General features: G+C 31.6%; 1 protein-coding gene across 2 annotated transcripts in view; it reads right to left on the bottom strand.

Annotated features, from left to right (window-relative positions):
* The window catches only part of LOC133638841 (glutamate receptor ionotropic, delta-1-like), an 81,601-nt gene that overhangs the window by 18,389 nt on the left and 52,143 nt on the right, over positions 1 to 11,069 (bottom strand). For both annotated transcript variants that reach the window (XM_062031826.1, XM_062031825.1), the window contains exon 12: positions 284 to 479. In XM_062031826.1, coding sequence (XP_061887810.1) covers positions 284 to 479 — 196 coding nt within the window. The remainder of the gene's footprint in view (positions 1 to 283; positions 480 to 11,069) is intronic.

Consider the following 11,069-nt stretch of genomic DNA (forward strand, 5'->3'; position numbering starts at 1 on the left):
CTTTGTCTGAGGTGTATACCTACAAATTTAGTACAAACTTTGCCCTACTAAAATGCTAACATTAACATGCTGACAGTTAGCATAGTAAAAAGTTAGCATGCTAACAGAGTATGCTAATTTTGTGTGCAAAATATTTCCCTCTGAGGGCAATACCTACAGAATTAGCTTGAAAGGTTAGCATGCTAACGTTAGCGCCGCTGACTTCCACCAAGCAAAGTCAGGCGGGCGTCCCGGGTGGCCCAGGGTCTGGACCCGGTTCCTTCAGGAGCAGACACGGACCCACCTTGCGTATGCCCTCAGAGGGGCTAGACACGCAATGGTCCAAGCCCTGGTTCTTGCTGAGGCTCCTCCACAGCTCGGCGTAGGTGCTGTCCTGCTCCAGAGGGTTGGTGCCTTTGTGCCGGAAGTAGTCGTACACCGCCGAGTCCCTCACCGTGCCGTAGTCCACCTCCACCTGCCGCGCCAAGTCCTGGAAGGACCTGGAATCCACCAAGAGCCATTCGCTAAGTAATGTTTAGAAAGCCAAATGTGGGCAAGGTGTACTCAGGGCCAGAAAACGATATTGATATCTATGTCGATATCGCACACGTCGTGTAGGGGGAAGGGCGCTTGTCCCCACCAAGAGCGCTAACACCACACCACCTTAGCTCACCCTTTAGAGCACAGCTGTAACTTCCTGCCACTAAATCTGCAGAAAAGAGGTTAAAAATAACATTTTCCTGCTCCTTCCTTATAATCACAGGAAGTTACATTTCACAATAAAATGTACTTTTCTCCTCGTTTTCCATTGGTCACAAATAATATCATCAATAATCATCAATATGGAGCGATACAGAACACTGATATCCTTTTAAAGTCGGCTTTTATGAGAACATATTGCAAGGCTACGAGTACAAATATGCAACAAAAGAAAAAAAAGAGTCACTATTTGGCAAGAAAAAAGTCTTAGTGAGGTTTGATTAAGAGGATGACTTTATTTAGATGAAGGGTTTATTAATAATCTGATTGATTGATTGATTATTTTGGTGAAAAAAAAAAAGGTTAAAATCGTACAAGAAAACAGTTGTAAGTTTAACAGCAAGAAATCACAATTTTGAAAGCAAAAAGCATAATTTTTCATGATTAAATATCATATTTTTACGTAAAAAGTCATAATTTTAAAGGAAAAAGTCATCATTTTTTTACAGGAAAAAGGTCATCATTTTAAAAGAATAAGTCACCATTACGGGAAAATAGAAAAATAGAAGTTATCATTTTACACCAAAAAAGGAAATTTTACATAAAAAACGTCACATTTTACAGGAACAAATTAAAAGTCATATTTTTACAAGAAAATATTCATAATTAAATAGAGAAATGTCAACATTTTACAAAAAAAAAGTCACAAGGTAAAAGAAAAAGTCATCATTTATTGTGAGAAAAAATTATGATTTTAAGAGAATTTTTTTTAGAGAGAAATCCCTCATCTCTTTCGAGAAAAGAGTTATACTTTTACGAGCAAGAACTCACAATTTTGAAAGAAAAACATAATTTTTCATGATAAAATATCATATTTTTACGTAAAAAGTCATCATTTTAAAAGAATAAGTCATCATTACAGGAAAATAGTCTTCATGTAATTAGGAAGAAGTTATCATTTTACACCAAAAAAGGAAATTTTACATAAAAACGTCACATTTTACAGGAACAAATTAAAAGTCATATTTTTACAAGAAAATATTCATAATTAAATAGAGAAATGCCAATATTTTTTATTTTTTTTAAAGTCACAAGTTAAAAGAAAAAGTCATTTATTGTGAGAAAAAAATTATGATTTTAAGAGAAAAAAAAAATTCTAGAGAAATCCATCATCTCTTTCGAGAAAAAAGTTATACTTTTACGAGCAAGAACTCACAATTTTGAAAGAAAAAACATAATTTTTCATGATAAAATATCATATTTGTACGTAAAAAGTTATCATTTTAAAGGAAAAGGTCATCATTTTTTACAGGGAAAAGGTCATCATTTTAAAAGAATAAGTCACCATTACAGGAAAATAGTCTTCATGTAATTAGGAAGAAGTTATATTTTACACCAAAAAAGGAAATTTTACATTAAAAACGTCACATTTTACAGGAACAAATTAAAAGTCATATTTTTACCAGAAAATATTCATAATTAAATAGAGAAATGCCAATATTTTTTATTTTTTTTAATGTCACAAGTTAAAAGAAAAAGTCATCATTTATTGTGAGAAAAAAATTATGATTTTAAGAGAAAAAAAATTTCTAGAGAAATCCATCATCTCTTTCGAGAAAAAAGTTATACTTTTACGAGCAAGAACTCACAATTTTGAAAGAAAAAACATAATTTTTCATGATAAAATATCATATTTTTACAAGAAAATATTCATAATTAAATAGAGAAATGTCAACATTTTACAAAAAAAAAGTCACCAGGTAAAAGAAAAAGTCATCATTTATTGTGAGAAAAAAAATATGATTTTAAGAGAAATTTTTTTTTAGAGAGAAATCCCTCATCTCTTTCGAGAAAAAAGTTATACTTTTACGAGCAAGAACTCACAATTTTGAAAGAAAAACATAATTTTTCATGATAAAATATCATATTTTTACGTAAAAAGTCATCATTTAAAAAGAAAAAGTCACCATTACAGGAAAATAGTCTTCATGTAATTAGGAAGAAGTTATCATTTTACACCAAAAAAGGAAATTTTACATAAAAACGTCACATTTTACAGGAACAAATTAAAAGTCATACTTTTACCAGAAAATATTCATAATTAAATAGAGAAATGCCAATTTTTATTTTTTTTTAAAGTCACAAGTTAAAAGAAAAAGTCATCATTTATTGTGAGAAAAAAATTATGATTTTAAGAGAATTTTTTTTCGAGAAAAAAGTTATACTTTTACGAGCAAGAAATCACAATTTTGAAAGAAAAAACATAATTTTTCATGATAAAATATCATATTTTTACGTAAAAAGCCTTAATTTTAAAAGGAAAAAGGTCATCATTTTAAAAGAATAAGTCATCATTACAGGAAAATAGTCTTCATGAAAAAGTTATATTCTACACAAAATAAGGCAAATTTTACATAAAAACGTCACATTTTACAGGAACAAATTAAAAGTCATACTTTTACAAGAAAATATTCATAATTAAATAGAGAAATGTCAACATTTTACAAAAAAAAGTCACAAGGTAAAAGAAAAAGTCATCATTTATTGTGAGAAAAAAATTATGATTTTAAGAGAATTTTTTTTTTAGAGAGAAATCCATCATTTCTTTCGAGAAAAAAGTTATACTTTTACGAGCAAGAACTCACAATTTTGAAAGAAAAACATAATTTTTCATGATAAAATATCATATTTTTACGTAAAAAGTCATCATTTAAAAAGAAAAAGTCACCATTACAGGAAAATAGTCTTCATGTAATTAGGAAGAAGTTATCATTTTACACCAAAAAAGGAAATTTTACATAAAAACGTCACATTTACAGGAAAAAATTAAAAGTCATACTTTTACAAGAAAATATTCATAATTAAATAGAGAAATGTCAACATTTTACAAAAAAAAGTCACAAGGTAAAAGAAAAAGTCATCATTTATTGTGAGAAAAAAATTATGATTTTAAGAGAAAAAAAAATTCTAGAAAAATCCATCATCTCTTTCGAGAAAAAAGTTATACTTTTACGAGCAAGAACTCACAATTTTGAAAGAAAAATATAATTTTTGATGATAAAATATCATATTTTTACATAAAAAGTCATAATTTTAAAGGAAAAAGTCATCATTTTTTACAGGAAAAAGGTCATCATTTTAAAATAATAAGTCACCATTACAGGAAAATAGTCTTCATGTAATTAGGAAGAAGTTATATTTTACACCAAAAAAGGAAATTTTACATAAAAACGTCACATTTTACAGTAACAAATTAAAAGTCATATTTTTACAAGAAAATATTCATAATTAAATAGAGAAATGCCAATATATATATATATTTTTTAAGTCACAAGTTAAAAGAAAAAGTCATCATTTATTGTGAGAAAAAAATTATGATTTTAGGAGAATTTTTTTTCGGGAAAAAAGTTATACGTTTACGAACAAGAAATCACAATTTTGAAAGAAAAAACATAATTTTTCATGATAAAATATCATATTTTTACGTAAAAAGCCTTAATTTTAAAAGGAAAAAGGTCATCATTTTAAAAGAGTAAGTCATCACTACAGGAAAATAGTCTTCATGTAATTAGGAAAAAGTTATATTTTACACAAAATAAGGCAAATTTGACATAATGCACGTCACATTTTACAGGAACAAATTAAATGTCATACTTTTACAAGAAAATATTCATAATTAAAAAGAGAAATGTCAACATTTTACAAAAAAAAGTCACAAGGTAAAAGAAAAAGTCATCATTTATTGTGAGAAAAAAATTATGATTTTAAGAGAAAAAAAACTTCTACAAAAATCCATCATCTCTTTCGAGAAAAAAGTTCTAATTTTACGAGCAAGAAATCACAATTTTGAATGCAAAAAGCATAATTTTTCATGATAAAATGTCATATTTTTAGAAAAAAGTCATAATTTTAAAGGAAAAATTCCTCAATTTTTTACAGGAAAAAGGTCATCATTTTAAAAGAATAAGTCATCATTACAGGAAAATAGTCTTCATGTAATTAGGAAGAAGTTATCATTTTACACAAAAAAAGGAAATTTTACATTAAAAACGTCACATTTTACAGGAACAAATTAAAAGTCATATTTTTACCAGAAAATATTCATAATTAAATAGAGAAATGCCAATTTTTATTTTTTTTAAAGTCACAAGTTAAAAGAAAAAGTCATCATTTATTGTGAGAAAAAAATTATGATTTTAAGAGAATTTTTCTTCGAGAAAAAAGTTATACGTTTACGAGCAAGAAATCACAATTTTGAAAGAAAAAACATAATTTTTCATGATAAAATATCATATTTTTATGTAAAAAGCCTTCATTTTAAAAGGAAAAAGGTCATCATTTTAAAAGAATAAGTCACCATTACAGGAAAATAGTCTTCATGAAAAAGTTATATTCTACACAAAATAAGGCAAATTTTACATAAAAACGTCACATTTTACAGGAACAAATTAAAAGTCATACTTTTACAAGAAAATATTCATAATTAAATAGAGAAATGTCAACATTTTACAAAAAAAAGTCACAAGGTAAAAGAAAAAGTCATCATTTATTGTGAGAAAAAAATTATGATTTTAAGAGAAAAAAAACTTCTAGAAAAATCCATCATCTCTTTCGAGAAAAAAGTTCTAATTTTACGAGCAAGAAATCACAATTTTGAATGCAAAAAGCATAATTTTTCATGATAAAATGTCATATTTTTAGAAAAAAGTCATAATTTTAAAGGAAAAATTCCTCAATTTTTACAGGAAAAAGGTCATCATTTTAAAAGAATAAGTCATCATTACAGGAAAATAGTCTTCATGTAATTAGGAAGAAGTTATCATTTTACACCAAAAAAGGAAATTTTACAACAAAACGTCACATTTTACAGGAACAAATTAAAAGTCATATTTTTACAAGAAAATATTCATAATTAAATAGAGAAATATCAACATTTTACAAAAAAAAGTCACAAGGTAAAAGAAAAAGTCATCATTTATTGTGAGAAAAAAATTATGATTTTAAGAGAATTTTTTTTTTAGAGAGAAATCCATCATCTCTTCCGAGAAAAAAGTTATACTTTTACGAACAAGAACTCACAATTTTGAAAGAAAACATAATTTTTCATGACAAAATATCATATTTTTACATAAAAAGTCATCATTTTAAAAGAATAAGTCACCATTACAGGAAAATAGTCTTCATGTAATTAGGAAGAAGTTATCATTTTACACCAAAAAAGGAAATTTTACATAAAAACGTCACATTTTACAGGAACAAATTAAAAGTCATATTTTTACAAGAAAATATTCATAATTAGAGAAATATCAACATTTTACAAAAAAAGTCACAAGGTAAAAGAAAAAGTCATCATTTATTGTGAGGAAAAAATTATTTTTTTTTTTTACAGAAATCCCTCATCTCTTTCGAGAAAAAAGTTATACTTTTACGAGCAAGAACTCACAATTTTGAAAGAAAAACATAATTTTTCATGATAAAATATCATATTTTTACGTAAAAAGTCATCATTTTAAAGGAAAAAGTCATCATTTTTTACAGGAAAAAGGTCATCATTTTAAAAGAATAAGTCACCATTACAGGAAAATAGTCTTCATGTAATTAGGAAGAAGTTATATTTTACACCAAAAAAGGAAATTTTACATAAAAACGTCACATTTTACAGGAACAAATTAAAAGTCATATTTTTACAAGAAAATATTCATAATTAGAGAAATATCAACATTTTACAAAAAAAGTCACAAGGTAAAAGAAAAAGTCATCATTTATTGTGAGGAAAAAATTATTTATTTTTTTTACAGAAATCCCTCATCTCTTTCGAGAAAAAAGTTATACTTTTACGAGCAAGAACTCACAATTTTGAAAGAAAAACATAATTTTTCATGATAAAATATCATATTTTTACGTAAAAAGTCATCATTTTAAAGGAAAAAGTCATCATTTTTTACAGGAAAAAGGTCATCATTTTAAAAGAATAAGTCACCATTACAGGAAAATAGTCTTCATGTAATTAGGAAGAAGTTATATTTTACACCAAAAAAGGAAATTTTACATAAAAACGTCACATTTTACAGGAACAAATTAAAAGTCATATTTTTACCAGAAAATATTCATAATTAAATAAAGAAATGCCATTATTTTTTTTATTTTTTTTAAAGTCACAAGTTAAAAGAAAAAGTCATCATTTATTGTGAGAAAAAAATTATGATTTTAAGAGAAAAAAAACTTCTAGAAAAACCCATCATCTCTTTCGAGAAAAAAGTTCTAATTTTACGAGCAAGAAATCACAATTTTGAATGCAAAAAGCATAATTTTTCATGATAAAATGTCATATTTTTAGAAAAAAGTCATAATTGTAAAGGAAAAATTCCTCAATTTTTACAGGATAAAGAATAAGTCATCATTACAGGAAAATAATCTTCATCTTATTAGGAAAAAGTTATATTTTACAAGAAAAATTTGAATTTTGCACACGAAAAATAAAAAGTCATACTTTTACAAGAAAAATTCATAATCTAATTAGAAAAAAGTTAGAATTTTACAAAAAAGTCACAGTTTAAAAAAATATATATAAATTTATGAGGAAAACATATTATTTTTAGAGAAATATGTCACAATTTTACTAGAAAAATACATAATCGCTTTTGAGAAAAAAGTTATAATTTTACATGAAAAAAAGTCATAATTTTACAAAACAAGTCAGCATTTATTACAAGACAAAAGTTATAATTTGACAAGAAAAAAGTCATAATATATTATGACAAAAAAGTCATATTTACAAAAAGTCATAATTTGAAAAAAACTCAGTTTTACAAAAAGAAATTCATTATTTTAAAAGAAAACATCATTTTATACGAGATAAAAGTCATGATTTATTATGATTGAACAAAAATCATACATTTACAAAAGAAGTCATAACTTTAAAAGAAAAAGGCATCATTCAAGAATGAAGTCATTATTGATTATGAGCAACAAAAATCATCATTTAAAAAAAAGTCATATTAAAAAGAAGTCAAAATTTGAAAAAAAAATTCCCAAATTTTACGAGAAAAAAGTAACCCTAACCCTAACCCTAACCCTAACCCTAAAGACCCACAAGTTGCAGGAATATTTGAGGCAAACATAGGAGGGAAATTTGCAACACTTAACTTAGTACAAGACATAGACTCACTGACAGATAACATGGAGAAAGCAATCATAGAATCAGCAACTGAAGTACTAGGGAAGGACAGGAAGAAAAACAAACCATGGATCACTGATGACATCCTAGACCAATGTGACCTCAGAAGGGCCCTCAAAAAGACAAAGAAGGATGACCCAGAGGCAGCAAAGCAGCATACCTCTGTGAACAGAAACATCAGGAAGATGACGAGGGAAGCAAAAGAAAAGTGGATCACAGAACAATGTGAAAGCATAGATGCAGGGATACGGCAGGGCAACAGTAAAGCAGCCTACGCTACGCTGAAGAAACTGACAAGGACACAACAACCAGTAATAGAAGACAAGCATGGATCTCTACTAACAGAGAAAGCAGAAATAACACAACGGTGGACAGAGTATTGCCAGGAACTATACAACTATACAATATCACCAGACCCCACCATACTAACCAATGCTATGAAGCCTAGTGGCGAATGCGAGGATGCACCAATACTGCAAGCTGAAGTAGAGGAGGCAGTAAAGAGCCTAAAAATCGGCAAATCACCAGGCATCGAGAACGTCCCAGCAGAGCTTTGGAAGCATGGGGGGCGAAGCATTATAATAGCACTGACACACATCTGCCAAAAGATTTGGGAAACCAAGCAGTGGCCCCAAAAATGGACCCAATCTCTGATTATCCCTCTCCCTAAGAAAGGGAATTCAAGGCAGTGCCAAAATTACAGAACCATCAGCCTCATCTGTCACGCTAGCAAAGTAATGCTGCGGATAATCCTGAACAGACTGAGGAACAAGGCAGAGGAATTCCTTTCCGAGGAACAGGCTGGATTCAGACCAAAACGGAGCACCACCGAACAGATCTTCAACGTCAGACTACTGATTGAGAAGCACCTTCAGCACCAGCACAACTTATACCACAACTTCATTGACTTTAAAAAAGCCTTTGACCGTGTCTGGCATGAAGGACTATGGCAGGTTCTCAGAAATGACAACTTCAACAATAATCTCATTCAGGTCATCCAAGCACTTTATACAGACTCAAGCAGTGCACTTCTCATCAGCAACAGCAAAGGAGAACCTTTTAAAACATCTATTGGTGTCTCCTCTCCCCTGTCCTATTTAATGTCTTCCTGGAGAACATCATGGAAAAAGCACTCCAAGAATTCCACACCTCCGTTACCATCGAAGGAAGACCCGTCTCCAACCTTCGCTTCGCGGATGACATTGACCTTATGGGAAAAAGTGAGGCGGAACTCCAGGAACTGACCACCAGACTGGAGGAGGCTGTGAGAGCTTATGGAATGGAGATAAGTGCAGAGAAGAGCAAGATCCTGGTCAACAGTCACAATCACTTACCACCACCGAACATCACATTGAATGGACAAACCCTGGAGGAAGTAAAGGACTTTAAAGGCCTACTGAAATGATTTTTTAAAATTTAAACGGGAACAGCAGATCCATTCTACGTGTCATACTTGATCATTTCGCGATATTGCCATATTTTTGCTGAAAGGATTTAGTAGAGAAAATCGACGATAAAGTTCGCAACTTTTGCTCGCTGATAAAAAAAAAGCCTTGCCTGTAGCGGAAGTAGCGTGACGTCACAGGAGCTAGTATTCCTCACAATTCCCCGTTGTTTACAATGGAGCGAGAGAGATTTGGACCGAGAAAGTGATGATTACCCCATTAATTTGAGCGAGGATGAAAGATTCGTAGATGAGGAACGTTACAGTGAAGGACTTGAGAGGCAGTGATGGACGTATCTTTTTTCGCTCTGACCGTAACTTAGGTACAAGCTGGCTCATTGGATTCCACACTCTCTCCTTTTTCTATTGTGGATCACGGATTTGTATGTTAAACCACCTGGGATACTATATCCTCTTGAAAATGAGAGTCGAGCACGCCAAATGGACATTCAGTACCTTTTATCTCCACGACAATACATCGGCGAAATGCTTTAGCTACGAGCTAACGTGATAGCATCGTGCTTTAACTGCATATAGAAACAAAAAAATAAACCCCTGACTGGAAGGATAGATAGAAAATCAACAATACTATTAAACCGTGGACATGTAAATACACGGTTAATGCTTTCCAGGCTGGCGAAGGTTAACAATGCTGTTGCTAACGACGCCATTGAAGCTAACTTAGCAACTTAGCAACGGGACCTCACAGAGCTATGCTAAAAACATTAGCTCTCCACCTACGCCAGCCAGCCCTCATCTACTCATCAACACCCGTGCTCACCTGCGTTCTAGCGATCGGCAGAAGGACGAAGGGCTTCACCCGATGCGTTTGGCGGCCCGGAGACGTAGGAAGTCAAGGTGAGGTTGGCGGCTAGCGCGGCTAGCGCGGCTAGCGCGGCTAGCGCGGCTAGCGCTCCAACAAAGTCCTCCTGGTTGTGTTGCTGTAGTCCGCTGCTAATACACCGATCCCACCTACAACTGTCTTCTTTGCAGCCTTCATTGTTCATTAAACAAATTGCAAAAGATGTCCAGAATACTGTGGAATTATGAAATGAAAACAGAGCTTTTTGTATAGGATTCTACGGGGTACCATAACTTCCGTTACTCTGACTTCGTCACGCGCATACGTCATCATACCGCGACGTTTCAGCCGGATATTTCCCGGGAAGTTTTAAATGTCACTTTATAAGTTAACCCGGCCGTATTGGCATGTGTTGCAATGTTAAGATTTCATCATTGATATATAAACTATCAGACTGCGTGGTCGCTAGTAGTGGCTTTCAGTAGGCCTTTAAGTACCTCGGGTCCTTTGTGAGTGAAGATGGCAGCTCCACAAAAGAGATCAGAGCACGAATCGGCATAGCAACATCAGCCATGACAAGACTGACCAGTATCTGGAAAAGCAATACCATCAGCTTCCAGGTGAAGGTCAGACTCTATAAGTCACTTGTTCTTTCCACCCTACTCTATGGTTGTGAGAGCTGGACGCTCACAGCGGACACTGAGCGCAGGATACAGTCCTTTGAAAGCAAGTCTTACAGAAGAATGCTACATATATCATACAGTGAACACCGGGAAAATGATTATGTTCGACATTTAGTTACCACCCATGCTGGCGAACAGGAACCTCTACTCTCAACAGTTAAACGTCGCAAGCTGACCTGGTTTGGTCATGTCACAATGCACACCTCCCTGTCAAAGTAGAGGGGAAGCGGAGACGAGGCAGGCAGAGAAAGTCCTGGATGGACAACATGAAAGAATGGACTGGCT

Source organism: Entelurus aequoreus, linkage group LG21 (assembly GCF_033978785.1).
Source record: "Entelurus aequoreus isolate RoL-2023_Sb linkage group LG21, RoL_Eaeq_v1.1, whole genome shotgun sequence".
Classification (NCBI taxonomy): Eukaryota; Metazoa; Chordata; class Actinopteri; order Syngnathiformes; family Syngnathidae; genus Entelurus; species Entelurus aequoreus.